This window comes from Monodon monoceros, unplaced genomic scaffold, assembly GCF_005190385.1.
Source record: "Monodon monoceros isolate NGI ecotype Baffin Bay Population unplaced genomic scaffold, NGI_Narwhal_1 Super_Scaffold_13, whole genome shotgun sequence".
NCBI lineage: Eukaryota > Metazoa > Chordata > Mammalia > Artiodactyla > Monodontidae > Monodon > Monodon monoceros.
The window spans coordinates 61,344,058-61,364,963 of NW_021703769.1; the positions used below are offsets into that span (position 1 = coordinate 61,344,058).

A 20,906-nucleotide genomic window follows, 5' to 3' on the forward strand; every position below is an offset into this window, starting at 1 on the left:
TGGGTGGATGGATGGATGGATGAGTCAGTGGATGGGTAGTTGGGTGGATGGATGGATGAGTCAGTGGGTGGGTAAGTGGGTGGATGGATGGATGGATGAGTCAGTGGGTGGGTAGGTGGGTGGATGGATGGATGGGTGTACGGGTAGTGGGGGTGGGTGGATGGATAGATGGTGGATGGATGAGTTGATGCATGGATGGATGGATGGGTGTGTGGGTGGATGGATGGTTTCATGGCTGAGTTCATATCTGATGCATGTATGGATGCATAGATAAATAAGATAAATTTGGCTGTGGTGGGGAGGACTAAGTGGGGCCCAGAGGGGCTGGAAGCAGAGAATGGCTAGAAAACTACTGCAGGAGTCCAGGCAAGGAATAATTGGGGTAAGGATCAGATTATTGAGTTGATTCACATAGGAACCGAGCTTCCTGTATACCTAACTGTGTATATTAAGTCCCAGCATTCTTTTCTTACTAGAAAGGCAGATACCTTTGGAATGAGCTTTTTCTGGCAACTGCCCAGAAACTGCTTTTTATATAATAACCACCAACAGTTTAATCCCCATTTTCACCATCACCTTAAGAATTACAAGTGAAACCAATTAAAATAGTCTTTGATATAAACTACTCCTCTCCATGCTCATTCTTATTTGCAAGGCTGTCTTCCAGTGCCCAAGTCCAGAGGCATGACCTTTGTCCTTTTAAGGGTTTCTTTGTGTCTAGAAGTTTCCTGGCTAAATCCCTTGGTGTATGTTGACCTTTTAAAGTTTACTTTTCAATGATTCCTTGTTCTTTGTTCTGGAAAAATAACCATTTATATCACAGAATAATTAAACCTCTGAAGAACCAGTTTGGGTACTTAATACCTAGGTCTTTCTCTCTCCCTCTTTTTCAAGTCAAATCCTTTTTTTTAACCATCTTAACCATTTTTAAGTGTACACTTCAGTAGCGTTAAGTATACTCAACAGTGTTGTGCACAACTCTTTTGAAAAACTCGGAACATATATTTTGATTGATCATCAAATGTATCTTTAAGTGAAATGGTCTGCTTGTTCCCATAATTTTCTCTTCTGTAACGTTCTTTGATGTGGCTTTAAAACTTGCATGGAGTTGTAAGAATCCAGGTTCCTTGGAGTTCCTTGGTGGTCTCACTTATCTGATTGTGGGAAGGCTGTTGGAACCGGAGCTGTCTGGAGGTGTCTGGGGAGCACATCATCCAGTGGTGGGGAGAGAGTGCTAGGGGAAGGGGGCTGCATGGGGACTGGCCAGCTGGACCGCATGGACCTTATCCAAAGGCTGGCTACTTCTAGCTCCTCCCAATGGTTGTAAGGTGGGAATATGGGCCCAGTGCTGCCAGATTTTCTGATTTTTTAAAAGAGACACTGGAAATCCAAGTTTTACGTGAAATTTCCTGATTTTTAAATGTTGGCAGCTAACATAAGATTTTTTTTTTTAAAAAAGCATGCTTAAAACACCAACAACAGTAACAGCAAACAATCTGCGAGCCGTATCAGCCTGGGAGCCACCTGTTTCAGACCTCTAATTTCATCCCACCTAATTATGGTAGAGATAGGAAATTGAGACCCCAGGATAGGGTAATAACTTTTCCCAAAGTTGTATAATGGTTCAGTGGTCAGATCAGGACTTGAATTAAATTTTCCATTACAGAAGTCTGAAGTTTATTCTTGGGCAGATACAGATATACCTGGTCTATTTATGTATGTATCTATCTACTTATCTATTTGGCGTGTCTCTAATGAAGTACAGGTGGCTTGTTAAAAAATTAAAAGTAATTAAAACAAATTTGTTTCTGAGGCTGGATAGCTTAGTGGTTAAATGCAGGAACTCCAGAGCTGAATTCCCTGAGTTTGAGTTTGGCTCCAGATCTTACCAACTGTGAGATACTGGGCAAATCACTGAACCTCTCTGTGCCTTAGTTTTCCTTCCTGAAAAAGGAATGATAAAGTAATTATAGAATTAAAGGAGGTAATACATATAAAGGACTTAGAATAGGGCCTAGAACATAGAACTGCAATTTGGATGTTATCCATGCTGCTACCGCTGCTGCTGCAGGTGGCCGTGATGGCCGTGCTGATGGTGCTGATGAAAGCGATCACGATTGCGGTGATGCTGATGACATTGATGGCAGTGATACAGGGGTCACGGTGAGGATAATGAAGAAGAAGAATAGAAAGCTCTTAATTCCCAAATTTGAAGTAGGAATGATCTATATGACTAAACGACGTGTCCGTTTACAGAATACCCTTTAGGATTCCTTTAAATGGCAGTCTCCATCTTTTGTACAATAATGGAACTTACCACAGGTCCCAGAACTTGTCCGTTAGGTGAGATGAGATATACGTTTGTTCGTCGTTCCTTGTTTGTAGTCTTTCTGGCTACTGATCTTTCCGGTTTGCCTGTTCTGCCTGGTAGGGCCTCGTTGTTCTTAAACCCCATGACAGCTAGTTTTGAACTCTTCATGGGCCCCTTGTCCAAGCTCTTGGGGACGTCCTGTTGACCTGTGCCTGTTTGTGTCCTCAGGAGTGGCGTGTCACGTGGAACACCAGCAGCCCCGACTTCACCAAGTGCTTTCAGAACACCGTCCTCGTGTGGGTGCCTTGCTCTTACCTTTGGGCCTGCTTCCCCTTCTACTTCCTCTATCTCTCCCGCCATGACCGGGGCTACATTCAGATGACACATCTCAACAAAGCCAAAACTGTAAGTCACGTGGGAGTTTATCATGATGTGTGTGTTGTGGGTGTGTGTGTGCTGGGGTGGGGAATGGTGGTTGTGAAAACTGACATGTTCCTTCTGCTTAATTGGCCCTGAGTTCCTTTTACTGGGAGACAGAATAATAATGTGGTGGGTAAAGACTGGGACACTGAGTTCAGACGTGGGTTCAGATATCGGCTCTGCCACTTACTAGCTGTGTGGCTTTGAGCAAATTTCTTTTTTCCTTCCAGTTTTATTGAGATACAATAGACATGCAGCACTGTGTACGTTTAAGTGTACAGCATAATAATTTGACTTACATCGTGAAATGATTATCACAGTAAGTTTTGTGAACATCCACCATATCGTATAGGAACAAAATCAAAGAAATGGAAAGAAAGTTTTTTCTTTGAGCAAATATCTTAACTTCCCTGAGCCTCAGTTCCCCCATGATTATAGTGGGGATGATAGGATCTATCTCATGAGATTATCTGGAGGTCTTCCTCCCTGACCAAGGATGTCTTTTTTTTTTTTAAAGATTTATCATTTATTTATTTTATTTACTTTTGGCTGTGTCAGGTCTTAGTTGCGGCACGCAGGATCTTCGTTGAGGCATGCGGGCTCTTTGTTGTGGTGCGCGGGCTCCAGGGTGCACGGGCTCCGTAGTCGTGGCGTGCAGGTTCCAGGGTGCGTGGGCTCTGTAGTTTGCGGCACATGGGCTCTAGTTGTGGCACATGGGCTTAATTGCCCCGTGGCATGTGGGATCTTAGTTCCCTAACCAGGGATCGAACCCACATCCTCTGCATTGTAAGGCGGATTCTTTATCACTGGACCACCAGGGAAGTCCCAAGGATGTCTTTTTAATTAAAAAAAAGTTTTTATCGTGAAATAGTTTCAAACTATAGAAAAGTTGCAAGGATGATACTAAGCACTCCCCCAGCCCTGTATACCCGTTACTCATAGTCACCGATTTTTAACATTTTGCCACATTTAACATTTTAACCTCATCCTTCTCTTTTGCTCTCTCCATATACACGTATTATTTATGTTTTTCTGAATCATTTGGGAAAAGCTAGCATCCACCACACCCCTTTACCTGTGATCCTTCAGTGTATCTTTTCTCAAAACAGGGATATTCTCTTATATAACAACAGTACAGTAAATTCAGGAAATTTAACATGGACACAATACTTAAAAAAAAAAAAACCTACTGTGTATATTCCAGTTTTGTCACTTGTCCCAATACTGTCCTTTCTAGCACCCCCCTCCCCCTCCGCCCACTTCAAGGTCATGCGTTGCATCTAGTCACACTCTTTATTTTTCTGTAATTTTGGAAGAACTTTTCACCTTTCTTTGTGTTTTATGACATTGGCATATTTGGAGCGCATGGGCCAGTTAGTTTAGAGTCAGTTCCTCAACTTGGGCATTGGGACGATGTTCCCTCATGATTAGATTCAGATAATGCCTGTCTGGCTGGAAAACTACAAAAGGGATGTGGGGTCCTTCTCTGGTTACATCTAAGGCCGCATGGTGTCTGTCTGCCCCTCGGTGATCGGCTTAATTTTGTTTCTCTGGTCAGCGTGTCTGGTTTCTCTGCTGTGCAGGTGCTGGTTTTCCCCTCAGAAGGATGAGCTTTCTGGGGGAGACACGTGAAGGGCATGTATATACCTGCTCCTCATTCCACTTTCTCCTCTTGACTTAGCATGTGTCTCAGTCCTTTTTTAAGCCACATTTCCCAAAATTTATTTTCATAAGCCCTTGGCAAACAGGAAAACTTGAGTGATTTTACTGAAGCTGTCCCCTTGCCTATAATACCGCCGTCCAAACCTGTCTCGTTCAGACCACAATCCAAGCCTATCTCAACATGCTGTCTGCTCCCCTATCCTCAGCTGGACCTGATGTCTTCCTCTTAGACTTCTGGAAGCGCTTTGTACTTCTCTTGGGGAACAACATCTCCCTTTAAAATGTAAATCAGATTTTATCCGTGCCTTGCTCAAAAAACCTCTAGTGGCTTCTCATTATAGGGAGTAAAACCTGGACGTCCTCACAGTGGCCCCGCTTGGTCTGGCTCCAGGCTCCTCTTCAGCCATCTCCTGCCACACCCACGGCTCATGCCACAGCAGCCGCAACCTTACTGAACACATTCCTACCGCAGGACCTTTGCACTTGCCCTCTGCCTGAATTGTTCTTTCCCTCCAATAGTCACTGTTGGCTCTTTACTCAGATGTCACCTGATGGGAGAGGCCTTCTCTGACCACCCTATCTCATCTGTTTTATTTCTCCTTATATTACTTCTTGCTGGCATTATTAGTATGTATTTTTCAGTTTGTTTCTTGCCTGTTTCCTTCCACTGGAATCGCAGCCCCATGAAGGCAGTGACTTCTGTCTGTTTTATTCTGTTGTATCCTTGGCACCTTGGCAGGTGTGTGGCCCACAGTAGGACCCCAGTAAATTTTGGTTGGATGAATGGTCATCGTGAGAGGCGCCCTGTGCAGGCTGCTGGGGTTACAGATGTCGATAAGCCAGGCTTGCGTTTTCAGGTGCTGGGGAGAATAGTGACCACACAGAGTTGTGCCTGTGGTGCAGGAGAGATACAGACCAGTGTGGGACGGCCCAGGTGCTGGCTCACCCTACCTAGGGCTTGTCTGTGTTCCAGAGGATACATGCTGTATCTGAAGACCACAGCTGATGGTTTAGGGGGTGGCTGGTGCCCCCAAGGCTGAGATTTTTGCACAGGTGCTGGGGGAAGTTCCGTCGCTGTCCGTTGTAAGATGTGTATGTACTTCTCTTCCAGGCCTTGGGATTTTTGCTATGGATTGTCTGCTGGGCAGACCTCTTCTACTCTTTCTGGGAAAGAAGTTTGGGCAAGCTCCTGGCCCCAGTGTTTCTGGTCAGCCCAACCCTCTTGGGCATCACCATGGTAAGTAGGGGCTGGCACTGTGGAGACCAAAAGTAGTGGCTGGCATTTAGAAATGAATTGATCTCACAGTAGAAATCCAGAAATACAGCTGTGTTAGGTGAATTTGATGTGGTCTTGGTGGGGGGGTGGGTAGGGAGGAAGGGATGATGGGGCTGAGGCCTAAAGGATGAGCAGGATGTTAAAAAGTTGAAGGGGCTGGGGGTAGAGGATGATCCAGTTGGAGAAAATAGCATGTGCAGAAGTCCTGGGGTTGGAGAGAGAGAGTGAGAGTTGGCCTGTGTGGCTGGGGCAGAGACAGTAAGGAGGGGAGAGCAGGGGAGCAGGAATGGCAGGAAGGGCAGAGGGCTGACCCCGAAGGACCTCGAGCTTCAGGCTTAGTGGGTTTTGTCTTGTTTTTCATTCCTGAAGGTGGGTTCTAAACCTTTTTTGTGCCATGGACCCCTTTCTTCTTTGCCAATCTGGTCTCCTCAGAATAATCATAGAACACATAGGCTTACAAAGGAAACCAATCATACACACATATGTATACATATGAAGATTTTGTGATGTACATTTATATTTTTACTTGAGGTTTAATTTACATAGGGTAAAATTCACTTTTTTCCTTGAACAATTCATGAGTTTTGATAAACAGATATGGTCAGGTGAGTACCATGTCCACAATCAAGATACGGAACAGCTCCATCACCCCCAAAAGTTCCCTGGTGCCGCCCCAGCCCTTCTCTCCACCTCTTTACCCCGCCCGGCTACTGCTGCTGTGTTTTCTGCCCCTATTGCTTTGCCTTTTCCAGAATGTCATGTGAATGGAACCATGAAGGCTGGAGCAGTTTGAGTCTGACTTCTCAGGCCCTGCGGTTCCAAAGATCTTTTTTTTTTTTAAAGTCACTCAGCGTGTTTGATTGTATGGATTCCACACGCACTGTTTATCCATTCTTTGGGTGCAGTACATTTGGGCTGGGAAACCAGTTATCTTTAATCACAGTTATGAAAAGATTAAAATGCAAAATAAAAATATATGTGCTTCTTTATGAATGCATTTCAAATCAAGACCTACCAGCAGCTGTGACTGACGCCTCCTTAATTTCCAAATAGCGATTGACCATACATGATAGAGACATCTTCAGGTACCTTTTTTTTTTTTTTTTTTTTTTTTGGCCGCCACCATGCAGCATGTAGAATCTTAGTTCCCCAACTGGAGATCGAACCCATGCCCCCTGCAGTGGAAGCACAGAGTCTTAACCACTGGACCGCCAGGGAAGTCCCTTCAGCTATCTATTTTCAGATACGATGACAGAGCCCCAGGCACTGCTGATGCTGTTGTGGTGTGTTGCTTTCACGTGTCATTGGTGGTGCTAATAAGGGAAAGTGAAACTGTAATTGTTTCCCATCTAAGTTCATGGACCCCTGGGTTCTATCCAGAGCCTGTCCTTGGACCCCAGGTTAAACCCCCCAGTCCTAAAGGCAAAGGTTCTGAGCAAGGGCATGCCAGGCTGTGTATATTTAAGAGTTGACCGTGGCCTCCAAGTGGAGAATGGATTGTGGTGCAGGAGTGGAAGCTGGGAGGCCAGTAGGGGGTCATCTGGCATAAGGGGATGGAGGCTGAGACCAGGGTGAGCAGCAGGTAAGCTGAGGGCGGGCCTTGGTGGCAGAGCCAGTGTGAGTTGCTGATGGATAGATGCAGGGAGTGAGGGAGATGGGGGACCGAGGAGGACAGATGAGGACAGACAGACGTGTCTCTGGCTCAAGCAGCTGGGGGCTGAGGGGAGGTGCCCTGGGTGCCCGTAGCTCCACGTGAGTCAGGTTCGTGACTGTGACTGGCGTTGGGGTCTGCCTCCAGAGGGCCGCCTGTCTGGGGAATGGCCGTGGCATTTCCTTCTTTCAAGGAAACACAGTTTCATTGTTTATTTTCTCTTCCTGATCTCTAAGTCACATGTAAAACGGAAGTCATAGCTCTGGGTATCAGGAATGAAATAAAATCCCAATCTGCCCACCACAGTTGTTCTAATGAAGTTTCCTGAAGACAGGCGTGTGACAGTAGCAGGTTAAGTAAGTTTCCTGATCTGCAAACTGGGGTTGAAAACAGTTGAAAACAGGCTGCACCGAGTCGGTGCGTGTGAATGCCTCCTGTGTGGCGGAGATAAGAGAAGCTCAATAAAGGGGAGCAGTTACCACTGCTGCCCAACGCACAAGAACCAGTCAGCATCAGGGCTGGATTTCCTGATCTAAATCGAGGGTCGGCCTGCCACCTGTTTTTGTAAATAAAGTTTTATTGGCACACAGCCGTGTCCACTCTTTCATGTATCGTGTAAGGCTGCTTTCACACTGCAGTGCAGACTTGAGTAGTTGTGAAAGAAATTCCATGGCCCACAAAGCCTAAAATATTTACTCTCCGGTCGTTTAAGAAAAAGTGTGCCGATCTCTGTCATAAACTGAGCTTTCCCCTGACTTTTCCATCCTGTCCTGGGTCTGTACCTGGTCTGTTAGATTCCCACAGCTCTCGAGTTGGATACTGTTGTCATCCCCATTTTGCAGACAAGGCAGCAGAGGCTCAGAGAGGTTCGGTGACTTGTCCAGGGTCACCCAGCAAGGCGAGAGCAGAGCTGGGACTGGAGCCAGGTCCTTCCCAGGCTGTTCCCAGTGCTTCCCACGCCCGACAGCAGCCCTCCTCCAGGCCTTGCATCTGCCAGGCTCTGGACTGTGGGAGCCTTGGGAGCCTGGCCTTCTCCTGACGACTCCTGTTGTATGCTTTTCTCTTCCAGCTGCTTGCTACCTTTTTAATTCAGATCGAGAGAAGGAGGGGAGTTCAGTCCTCAGGGATCATGCTCACTTTCTGGCTTATAGCCCTACTGTGTGCCCTGGCCATCCTGAGATCCAAAATCATGACTGCCTTAAAAGAGGTAAGTGGTGGCCTCATTTTGCGTCTTCCGTCAGCGTCTCCTGGAAGATGCTTGTTCCTTCTGGCTTTTGTGGAAACCATGCGTTTCCATGGGAACCAGGGGATGGCTACTGCATGGGCCCAGCTTCTTTCCTGAGGATTTCCCTCGCCTGTGCAACCTTTGTTCTAGAACCTTCTTTCCTCAGGGCCCCATGTGTCTGTGTAGCTCTCGGGCAGGAGCTACGGGCAGATGCACACCACCCTCTGAGCCTCTGTCAGCGGTAACAGCCAGGCAGGTTGGCTCTCAGTGTCTATTGTCTGGAACAGAGCGGAGCAGGGAGCAATGTTTGCAGGGTGGTGGCTTGGGGACCCTAGACTCGTCCCCACTTTGCCTTGGTGCTGCTCTGGCTGGGAAGTGGCTCTCATTGGCTGCCATCCGCTGCTCCTAGGGATTCAGAAGAGCGTGCTCTTTCAGACTGTCACGTGTTTCCCTGTCACCTTCGGGCTAATCAGGAACTGGCATCAAGCAAAGGAAGGAAGAGTAACTGAATGTTTATTGAGCACCTGCAGTGTACATTTCAGGCAGTCTTTAATAGTGATGGCAGCTGACATTTATTGAGTTGGTGTTTACAAAGTGCCAGGCCGGGGACTGAGTCGTTTCCGTGAATAATCCTACTGACTTCTCACAATTACCCTGACAGGGTCTCTCAGCTTCAGCACTCATTGACATTTGGGGCCCAAGACATCTTTGTTTTGTGGGACTGTCCTGTGCTTGTCGGATGTTCGGGGCAGTGCCAGTAGCCTCCCACTCCTGAACAGAAGTGTCCCTAGGCACTACCAGATGTTCCCCGGGAGGCAAAATCACGCCCACTTGAGAACCACTGGTCTGTCTGTAGATGGGGAAACTGAGGCACAGAGAGGTTAAGTCCCATGGCCAGAATGAGCAGAGTCAGGCCTTGAAGGTAGGTCTGTGCTACTCCCAAGCCTGGGGCTCCTCCCCCGTGTCGGCTGCCTGGACCAGGCAGTGTGGACCACGCTGTGACGTCACTGCTTGTCTTCTGTTATCTTGCAGGGGGTAGGGTCAGGGTGGGAAAGCTTGCCGTCAGGCCTGCAGGCTGAGAGAGTGGGCCTCCTGTTGTCTGCTCCCCCGGCCTCCGCAGGTTGCTTCCAGAAAGTGATCTTTTCTTCCTCCTTCCCTCCCTCTCGTGCAGGATGCCCAAGTCGACGTCTTTCGCGATGTCACTTTCTACATTTACTTCTCCCTCGTGCTGATCCAGCTTGTGTTGTCCTGCTTCTCAGACCGCTCACCCCTGTTCTCCGAAACCATCCACGATCCCGTAAGTGTGATCACAGATGAGCACAGAGACACGTGTGTGTGCATGTGCGTGTGCAAGAGAGAATGCACAGTGCCAGCTAACGTTGATTTGAGCCAGTATCGTCCATCTAGGAGCTCCTTCTGTCTTCCCTGAACACCTGGCGATACGTAACATTATCCTCTCCACTTTACCGTTGGAAAAACTGAGCCGTAGACGTGGCTCGGGGGATTTAAGGAGGGAATCTGATTCACAGTTGTTAACTGCTGTGTTTTCCAGCCCGTTGTCTCATTCGGTTGGCGTAGTGGTTTTAGACAGTGCGAGTGAACTTTTAAAAATCAGGAAATTTCATATAAGTTCAAACTGTCCAGATTTTCTAGAAAAATGAGAAGTTCTGGCAGCAGTAGGGCTGTTATCCCACATGGCAGCGGTTGGCCAGATTTGAGGAGCATTGCCCTGGTTTCCTTCCGCAGTCCTCACCACTCCCTGCTTCATTAGACAGTCTTGCTTCCCTCACCTATATACGTGCCTGGCCCCTGGGGGGTTTGAGTTTGAGACCCTGGGTCTCTTCCGTCCGCTTGAGGGAAATCCTGCTTGTGTAGAAGGATCTGAGTGGGCCGGGTGGGGATGGCTGCCCTTCTGCTGGTAGCAGGAAAGTGAACACGGTTATTTATCACCCTTGCCTGTCTTCTTTCTCCCTCTCTGCCTCCGTCCATCCTCTTTGCCTTCCTCATTCCTCCCCTTTCTTCCCTCCCTCCTTCTGTCTAGTGCCGAGTGCCAGGCCCCAATCTGGACACAAGGCTGTAGCAGTGAATAAAGCAGAGTTATTGCCGCTTGAGGTTTATGTTTTCATGGGCAGGGGCACAAACAGTAACCCAGGAGCCAAGTATATATCCTGTCAGTCAGGTGGTGGTAAAGGCTGGGAAGGAGAAAGCAGGGAAAGGAGGTAGAGATGATGGTTTGGGGTCGTGTGTGGTTTTGATAAAAGCCATCAGGGAAGCCTGCCCCCCCCGCCCCCGCTCCAGGAAACCTCATTGGAGCAGAGACCTGAAGGAGTGAGGGAGCCAGGCAAGCAGATACCCAGGGAAAGAGGTTCCAGGCAGAGGGCTGGCAAGTGCAAAGGCCCTGGGGCAGAGCTGCCGTGAATGTCACCAGAACAGCAGGAAAGGCTAGTGTGGCTGGAGAAGAGAGAGGCAGGAGGGGGCTGAGGGATGGCCTCTGAGAGCTGGGACAGTCACCTATGGGCCGGGTGGGCTGTTTGGATTTTATTCTGAGAGGGATGGGAAGCCTTTGGAGCATTCATTTGATGCTTTGTTCATGGTTAGTCAGCTGCTAACGGATGAAATTGCAGTGGGAGCAGTTTTCAGCTGTGGTTCTGCTGGGTTTGGCCTGAACCTCCGCACAAGGCTGAGGCTGCTTTTGTGGGTGATGAAAGGATCTGTGGGGCATCAGCCTGGAGGAGGCGACGGATGCTCCCAGTGTAAGCTTCAGAAACCCGTGCCCTAGAGTGTGTTCAGAGAGGCCCCATTTTCTCATCTCCCTGCTCTGGGAGGAGCTGGGTTGGAGAAGTTAGAAAAGTGTGTATGTGTGTCTGTGAATGTGTGTATATATGTGTGTTTGTGCACACAGGTGTGTGTGCGTGTGGTGTGTGTACGTGCATGCACATATGTTTACATGTTTTGCATGTAGATATGTATGAGTGTGTGCATGTGTGTGTTTTTGTGTGTTCATGTGAGTGTGTTTTGCATGTGTATAAAGTTCACAAGGGCAGCAGCCATGCGTGAGCACCCAGGAGATCCAGCCCCCAGCTGGCACAGAGGAGGAGCTAAGATGTCTCTGTCTCTGCTAAGCCCTCATGTCTGCTGTTCATAGGTGTTTGTGTGCACGGGTGTGGGTGTGTGACAGTGGAGTGTCCCCATCAGAAACATTAGGTGTCAGGCTGTTCTGTGGAGAAGGGGATCGCAGTGAACAAGTCATACCCCCCCGAGTGACTGCAGACCCTGGGGTGCTCTGGGGGTAACGCGAGCCCAGGGGAGGCAGACAGGCCCACGTGGGGATCTCCTGACTCTTCAGGCTCCCTGTGGGGCCTGAGAAGCAGCCTCTCCCACTGGACGGTCCCTGATGCTTTATGGGGAATTTCTGATTTCTGGTCCCCTCTGGGATCTGGATAGAATTCCTGTCTCTTCTCTCCTGGGTGTGTGTGCCTCGGGGTGTCTCAAAGAGCTGCCTTCCTCCTCCCATTGTGCTTTCTGCAGTTCTGGGGTGTGGGGCCTTCTCTGCCCGGGTACCCCGACTCTTCTCCCAGCTGTTCCTTTTCTCTTGTGGGACTCGAGGCTCAAAGAGGTTGTCTTGACTTACAACCTGAATCTGATGGTGGAGGCAACATGGTAATGGAAGGAGAGCCTCATTTTGGAGTCAGGCAGACCCTGGGCTTTAATTTCACCTGCGTCCCATTTATTCTTCCAATAGATATTTATTAAGCACCGTTTTTATACTGCGCTTCATTCTGGGGACAGAGCAGTATGTGAAAAAGTGTGGTCCATGCCCTGCTACGCTTATCTGTTACTCCGTAACAAACCACCCTGAATTTAGTGACATAAAACAGCAACAGTACTTTGTTATGTTTCACAGGCCCGGGCGTTGGCTGGGCTCAGCTGGGTGGTTTTCACTCAGGGTCCTTGCTCATGTGTCGGGTGGTTAGCGCGTTGGCCTCTGGCTGGAGCCTCAGCCAGGGTTGACAGCCCCACCTGGTCTCCCCGAGCTGCCTGGGCTTCCTCACAGCGTGACGGCTGGTCTCTAAGAGTGAGCACGCACGAGGTGGAAGCTGTGTCACCTTTTAGGACCCAGTCCCGGAGTCACATAGAGTCACTCCTGCCACCCTCTTCTGATTGAGGGAACCACGAAGGTCTTCTGGGTGCGAGGGGTGGGCGCACACAGGCCCCCACCTCTAGATGGGGGAGCGGCCAGGTCTCATTGTAAGAAGAGCATGTGAGATGGCAGGTGATTCCTGGCCAACTTTGGAAAGTACCATCTACTGCATGCCCCCAGGAAGCTATCGTCCTGTTAAGCAGGTCAGCAGACTGTGTGACTACAGTTGGGATGAAGGCTGGGAATCAGGTTATGTGACTTTTGGATCTGACTTTGGGCAAGTCACTCCTCCTTTCAAGACCTCCGTGTCCTGTTCTGGAAAATGGGTTGCGGCTCGATTTAATGCTGGCTGCACCCGCCTCCCTGCCCCAGAACTGAGGCCCGTGATCTGGGGAGGAGGACACTGCTAGGTGTCACCTCTGCTGTCTCCCCGTCACCCTCAGGGCTCACATCACAGTGGAGCCTGGAAGATGGGGTGAGTCCAGTCCCTGTCGCTGTCCCACCCTCAGAGCAGCAGTCACATGTCACCTGTCCTCAGAGCAGTCAGCCAAGCCCAGGGTCAGGCGGGGCCAGCATGGGGGCCGGCAGTGCTGAGCTTCTCCCCCCTGCTGAGTCACCAAGCTGTCGTCCTCCCCAGCTGGCCCCGTGCCTGATGTGTGACTCAGAGCTGTGTCCTGGCCCTGCTTCCTGGCAGGGCTGCTCCCCTCTGTGCATCAGGTGGGGCCTGGCTGAGTAGGCCTCGCAGGCTCTCTGAGGCTGTCACCTGTCCCCAGCCTCCAGTGCTTTGATCTTGCTGGCCCTGAGGCTACTGCTTAGGTTGCAGGGAGGGGGTCGCCATTGGCAGTTGGGGGCATCGGGGGCAAATGTGGCAGATAGTAGACCCTCAGTTCTCAAAGTGGGGTCCTCAGACCGGCAGCATCAGCATCCCTCAGGTGCTCATTAGAAATGCAGAGTTTCAGGCCTGCCAAGTCCTGTTGAGTCAGGGTCTCATTTTCACAAGATCCCTGGGTGGTTCATGGTTGGAAAGCACTGGTTTAGCAGATTCTTAAAAGTTGCTCAGCTCATTTGGTGTAAGAGGTATTTTTAATCCTGTTCATATTTTACTGTGAACATTTCAAATCTACAGAAAAGTTGAAAGACACCGCGAGTACTCCCCATCTACCCACCAACTATATTTTACAAGTTAACATTCTGCTAAATTTGCTTTATCACAAATCTATCTAGGCAGCCAGCCGGCTAAGATTTTTGGTATTTAAAAGTGACCTTGAAATACATTAGTACCCTTCATTCACACACTTCACTGTGCAGATCATTAGCCAGAGCTCAACATCTCTTTATGGTTCGTTTTTTGTTTGTTTTGTTTTTTTAAAGTAAATTTACATAGTGACATTCCTGAATCTTAAGTTACCATTTGATGGGTTCTGACAAATGAATAACTCAAACCCCTATTGAGATACAGAACATTCCCAGGACCCCAGAAAGTCCCCTCCTGCCCCTTCATGGTCAGTCTCTACCTCTTGCAGCCCAGAGGCAACTGCTGGGCCTAGACTGTTAATGAGAGCATCGAAAACTCCATTTTTAATTCCTTTCTCCGTTACGCTTTCGGCCATTTCGTGATTTGGTGTTGTGCCGGGGGCTCCGCGGGGTTCGGAGTACCTAGAAACGAACCGACATTGACCGCCCCTTAGGAAAGATGGAGGAGGTGGCGGGCAAATAAGCTACTGCTGCGGGATGGACAGTGGGGTTCCAAGACAGGCGAGTGCTGGGGGCTGTGGGTGCCCGAGGAGCAGTCCTGCACTCAGCCTGGGGGGCCAGAGCCAGCATCTGGACGAGGGGATGCCTCCGTCCCCTCCCGTAAGGTTGAAGGCTGGAGGGTGGATGGGAAGGTGCTCCTGGTGGTGGAAGCAGCATGTCCAGAGGTCCAGCGGTATGACGGAACTTGTGGGTGTTTGGGTACTGTGTGGACTTCTGCTTGGTTGGGTCTCTTGCTGAAAGGAGGATGCATGAGGCTGGTGACACTTTAGGAAAGCCATTGCCAGAGTCCAGGCAGGTTGAGAGGAAGGCTGGCCTGAACAGTGACCCTGTGTGTAGCAGAGCATCAAAAACCAGGAAGAGAAATCGGACAAGTTCATGGGCAAAGCACACATCGTGTGTGCTGCAGTAGAAGAAACTGTGGTCCTGCGCCCGGAGGAGCTTTACACAGCTGAGAAGCGGCAGAGCCAACAAAGGACGCCAGTGTAACATGCTGTACCAACGGATTTCTTATTGTCCGACGTTTAGGTGGTTCCAACCAATAATAACAATAGCAGCCTTGTGTTAATAAATAAAATTAACTTATTTAATCCTCACAGCAGCCCAACTTTGAGGCGAAACTGTGAGTCTCCCCCCATTTTACAGATGAGGACACCGAGGTTCAGGGTGGTGTAGTGTCGCCTGAGTTCACAGGGCTGGACTGGGAGCCCTTCCACCAGGAGAGCCCTTCACATCTGAGCCTGCATCAGCATCACCTGGAGGGCTTGATAAAACACAGATCATTGCTGGGTCCCACCCCCAGAGCTTCTGAGTCAGTCGGTTTGCGTGGGGCCTAAGCCTTTCTGTTTTTAACAAACCCCCAGGCACCGTGGATGCTGGTGATGGGGCCAGGTTTCAGAACCCCTGGTTTGAGCTACACTGCTGCTTACGCGTCCCTTACTGCTGGAGTAACTGGCAGAAAACTGAACTAAAAGTAGAATCAAAACCAGAAAAGGTGGGTGAGGACCCAGAGAGTTTCTGACAGAAAGGCCAGAATGCTGAGGGCCCAGACAAAGGTCCTCAGAGTGCCTTGTGGTCACGGGTGACCAGTTCTCAGAGAACCAGTGCCTGGGGGCTGTGTACCAAATTAGTTTAAACCTCATAGTTTCAGGCCAAATTACCTGCACCAGGTAGAGATGCCAAAGAATGCAGCTCTCTGCATGAACCTCCCTGCTCCTCTTCCTCCGCCTTCAGCCAGGGCCTGTCTGAATTATTCTTTCTTTTTTTTTTTTTTTTTTTTCCCGGTACACGGGCCCCTCACTGTTGTGGCCTCTCCCGTTGCAGAGCACAGGCTCCGGACGCGCAGGCTCAGCGGCCATGGCTCATGGGCCCAGCCACTCCGCGGCATGTGGGATCTTCCTGGACCGGGGCACGAACCCGTGTCCCCTGCATCGGCAGGCGGACTCTCAACCACTGTGCCACCAGGGAAGCCCTGAATTATTCTTGTTTCTAACCAAATGGGGGATCAGTTAATAATCCTCCTTCCTCCTGGGACAGGAGTTACTCCATTTCAGTCTCAGAGGCCGGGAAGCCCCCAGCCAGCAGCCCTGTCTTTTCCACCTCGAGAAGTTCTGCTTGGTTTTGGTTGAATGGAACGCTGCCTGGATTCTTGTCCAGCGGCCTCCTTTTTTTTTTTTCCTTCTTTCTTATTTTATTAATTTATTTTTGGCTGCGTTGAGTCTTCATTGCTGTGCATGGGCTTTCTCTAGTTGCGGCGAGCGGAGGCTACTCTTCGTAGTGGGCTTCTGATTGCAGTGGCTTCACCTGTTGTGGAGCACGGGCTCTAAGGCGTGCAGGCTTCAGTAGTTGCGGCACGTGGGCTCAGTAGTTGTGGCTCGAGGGCTCTAGAGCACAGGCTCAGCAGTTGTGACGTGTGGGCTTAGTTGCTCCACAGCATGTGGGATCTTCCTAGACTCGGGCTCGAACCCGTGTCCCCTGCATTGGCAGGTGGATTCTTAACCACTGTGCCACCAGGGAAGTCCCTTTCCTTCTTTCTTTAATTATCAGTTCTTGACTGCTTCAGAACTCTAATTGTCTGTTATCACATGAGGCCTCTCATGTCAGATAGGGACTTCCAGAAACCAGCTCCCAAACTGATGTAATTTCTTATCTGTGCTGGTGACAGGAGCCAGTGTCTGCCCAATGTGACTTCTGATTATCTGAACATCTGTATCTGGATCCAGAGGAGGGAGGAGAGCTGGGGAGATGAACTTAAGGACGCTCCTGGATTGTGCACATTAGAAGCTGAAGTGTTCATGTTGCTGATCCAGCCTTACTGCATCTGGAGGGTGCATTTTCTCGCAGGGGCTGGGATTTTTACTAGCCAGGGTGAGGATTAGTCTCTCCCTGCTGGGCCGTCATTTCTTATGGTCTTAGGGGTAGGACTCCATTTGGGTACAATTGGGTATAAAGGGAATGAATTCACCTTCAGTTATGTAGCTGACAGGTTGCTTTGTTCTTTTCCTTCAGTTTTATTGAGAAATAATCGACATACATCACTGATTAAGTTTAAGGTATAACAGCATTGATGGTTTCATTTACATATATTGTGAAACGATTACCACAGTTGGTTTAGTTAATAACATCTGTTTTCTCGAATAAAAGGAAAAGAAAAAAGCAGTTGTTTTTTTTTTTGGTTGCGCTGCATGGCTTGTGAGATCTTAGTTCCCCGACCAGGGATTGAACCCTGGCCCTCAGCAGTGCAAGTGTGGAGTCCTAACCACTGGACCTCCAGGGAATGCCCAAAAGAGCAGTTTTTAACTTTATAAATGTTTAGATGAAGAGTGAATAACTCCACCTCTCCTTCCTCATCCTCTCCCCCCGATTTTATCATACTTTAAATTACATCAGTAATTAGTGTTTTCATCATTATAACAATTGTGAAGATTGTTCACTGCAGACCTGTTTGAGTTCTGTGTTTACATGTCCCTTTTTTTTTTTAATTGAAGTATAATTGGCCTACAATGCTGTAGGCATAGTGATTCGCCATTTCTGTACATTTACAAAATGATCATGATAAGTCTAGGTTGCTTTGTTCTTGACCCACAGCTGGGCTTGCCTGATTTTGAAACAATGCCAGGATTTGTGAGGCCCCTGTGTGTATAAGCCTGACACCCTGACAGTTTGCACCGGGCCTGTGTGCAGGTTAGAAAAAGGCATCTGGCCCGCTCTGGGTGGATGAGTTTGAGAAAGGCCCTGCGTCCTTTCAGCCAATGCAGTCCTGCCGCCCCCAGGCCCAGGACCAGCTGCACTTCAGCCCCCACTCGCCCCCTTGGCTGGGCTTCTTTGTGCAGGGCTGACTCTGTGTTGATGCCAAGACTGAAAGAAGGCTGGATTTGGAGGCAGAAGGCCCGCATTTGAGTTCTAGTTCCTCCCCTTAAGGATCGCCATCTTTGGTGTCGTGAGGTCTGATGTAAGCAGGGGTCAGCCAACTTTTTCTGTAAAGAGGCAGACAGTAGATATTTTAGTCTTCGTAGAGCACATGGTCTCGGTCGCAAGTACTCAGCTCTGCCACTGTAGCTCAAAAGCAGATGTGTGGACAGCACGGAAATGAGTGGGCATCGCCGTGTCCAGATAAAACTATTTTGCAAGTGGCCGGACTGTGGGCCTGACTTTGGCAGCCCTGATGTGAAGCGTCTGGTACAGTTCTTGGTGTGTCACGGTCTGCAGGAAATGGCGGACTTGTTACTGTGTTTACCATTAGTATTCATGTTAATACTGCTAATGTCATTGCTTGAGCTTTTACTCTGCACCAGGAACTGTCGTGTAAGTACTTCACACGTTTTATCTCATTTAATCTCATCGTCACCAAGTAACTTGGCCCAGGCCCCTCAGTTAGTAAGTGGCAGGGCTGGGATTCAAACCTCCCTCTAACCACCTTGCTTCATGTTGCTTCACCCATGGACACCCCCAGCCTGGCTCCCACCCCCGCCGGGACCCTGTTTTGTTGTTGTTGTCACAGCTCTCACCGTGTATAGTTGTATATTTATTTGCATCTTGGTTTGCTTACTGTCCCTCTCTTCTGAGGCGAGAGGCAGTACGGGGCCGGGACCTCACTGTCTCTCCTGCGTAGCTCAGTCTTGGATGTATTTAGCCACCTCCTGGCATATAAGCAGATCCTCCCTCATTATTTGCTTAAGAAATAAATGAGTCATTGCCAGCTGTATCCCGCCCCCATCCCCTTCTCTGCCAGCACCTTAGGGAACTGGGCTGTAGTTGAAGTGTATTTGCGATTCCCTGACAACCCACCCACTTCTGGAAGAAAAGCCAGCCTACAAAGCAAATACCACCACCTGCTCCAGGAATAATGCTGCGGCCTTAGGTTGGAAAAATGAGGTCCCATGGACCTCATTCCACTTGTCCCTCCTTGCAGTCCCATGAGGTAGGCTGAGCAGTGGGACTGACCGCTTCCAATTCCCAGATGCGAACACTGAGACTTTGGGGTGAAAGGACTTGCCCAAAGTCATTCAGCTAGAAAATGGCATAGCTGGGATTTGAACCCAGGGCCATCTGGCTTTAGGTTGGTTTAGAAGGTAGGTCTGTGGGCCAGCTGCATCTGATTAAAGACATACTGATGCCAGGGCCCCAGCCCCAGAGAGAGTGATCTAGTTGGTCTGGGCTGGGACTCTCAGCACCTGTGTTTACAAAGCTCCCCAGATGATTCCCGGGCTGGTAGGACTGGAACCTCCCCATGCCTCATGGCCCCCAGAGTGAAACCTGGTGGTTCTCAGCCCAGGCTTCTTGTTTGACTCACTGGGGAAGATTTTCATGATGGAAACTTTCAAATGTGTACAAATGTGGACAGCATGGTATAATGACCACCATGGACTATTTACCCTGCATCGCATGTAAACATTTCAATATGTATCTCTGAAAGATAAGGAATTAAAAAATTTTAATAACATTTTATTTTGAAATAACTTGACTCGCAAAAAGTTACAAAAATGGTAGAGTTCCTTCCCCAGCTTGACCATCTTCCTCAGGGGCGCCTTTCCTGACCTCTGTCAACTAGATCAGCCCAGTGAGATACCAGTGATCTCACTGGTAATATTGACTTGCCTTCGGGGTATGATCCTTGTCACAGTTGCGGTTTTGTACTTGTTCACGTGATCGTTTGATTAATGTCTCTCTCTGGACCCTGAATGTTTGGGGCTCACGTTCTATCTCCGCTGCTTCTAGCTGTTGGCACCCCGGGCAAGTCTTTTCATTTCTCTGCCCCTCAGTTTCTTTAACTACAAAATGAGGATGATGCTTTTACCTGCTTCATAGCGTGGTTATGAAGATTAAATGAGTTAATTTGTGTAAAACATTTAAAACAGAGCTAGCTAGCAGAGGGTGTTAGCAGGTGGTGTTATTGCCCTGGTTTAAGGTTATGTCTGTTTGTTCAGATTTGTGTACAGGTGGCAGGCACATAGTAGGTGCTCAGAAAATATTTGTTGAATGAGTGAATGAATGAATGAAAGAAATAGGAATATTAGTAATACCACACTTACGGTTCTGTGAGGATATGAGATAATGCTAGTACATCGTTGAGTGCCTGGCACATTGTAGATGCTCAATAAATATTTGTTGAATGCACAAATGAATGAACTAAAGGAGGGACAACAGTAGGGCCGTGTTTGTTGGGTTGCTGTGGGGATATAAGATAAGGCAGGTATGGGACGCATTGTACCGTTTTTACACATAGCAGACACTCAGGAAACAGTTACCGGGTAAAACTGGAGGAGCTGCCAGGTGTTTCTTTCCAGGCCACTGGTGCTCAGGAGGGAAGCCCTTTCAGGGTGAAAGTCAGTGGCGTGAGAGTGGCCGCTGGTCCACTGGGAGGAAGAGCAGTCAGCTGGCTGCTCCCTGCCTAGAGCTGGCGTAGATGAGAAGTTTAACCATTCATTTCCCCTTTGCTCCCCGCCCTGTGCTTTCTCTCCACTAGAATCCTTGCCCAGAATCCAGCGCCTCCTTCCTTTCCAGGATCACCTTCTGGTGGATCACAGGGTAAGTCCCGGTCCCCAAACCTCGGGCGGCTGCTGGGCCATGAGTGTGCCACTAGGGCCCCTGCTCTTCCTCCCTTGCCCTTTCCGATGGGGCTGTGTCCTGAGTGTGCCTCCCCTGGGCCGGGGTCTCAGAGACACTCACCCTGACCCCACGTTCATGTGATAAATGCATAAACCTAAACAGCTTGCACCTCTGTGGACGGCTTGGCCTGGGCAAGAAGCTGCACGCTCTTGGCTCAGCTTTGAGTTTGGCTGGTCTTTTGCATTAGGTGTAATTATTGTTGTTGGCATTGTTTCCCCCCATGAGAAAAATAATGCCGGTGCACCGTAGGAAAAGTGGCTAAGAGTGTGGACCAATAGCAACAGAGCACCAGAGGCAACCGCCGTCCACAGCTCAATACACCCCCTTCTCGCCCTCCTTTTATTTGCACATTTTTTTCTT

The 20,906-nt window shown here is 49.1% G+C and overlaps 1 protein-coding gene across 2 annotated transcripts in view; it reads left to right on the top strand.

Annotated features, from left to right (window-relative positions):
* Positions 1 to 20,906, top strand: part of ABCC1 (ATP binding cassette subfamily C member 1) — a 131,242-nt gene that overhangs the window by 35,407 nt on the left and 74,929 nt on the right. For both annotated transcript variants that reach the window (XR_003793296.1, XM_029221742.1), the window contains exons 2-6: positions 2,540 to 2,716; positions 5,505 to 5,630; positions 8,390 to 8,527; positions 9,717 to 9,842; positions 20,404 to 20,465. Coding sequence is in view for 1 of the 2 variants with exons in the window: in XM_029221742.1 (XP_029077575.1) it covers positions 2,540 to 2,716; positions 5,505 to 5,630; positions 8,390 to 8,527; positions 9,717 to 9,842; positions 20,404 to 20,465 (629 nt within the window). In the remaining variant the exon portion in view is untranslated. The remainder of the gene's footprint in view (positions 1 to 2,539; positions 2,717 to 5,504; positions 5,631 to 8,389; positions 8,528 to 9,716; positions 9,843 to 20,403; positions 20,466 to 20,906) is intronic.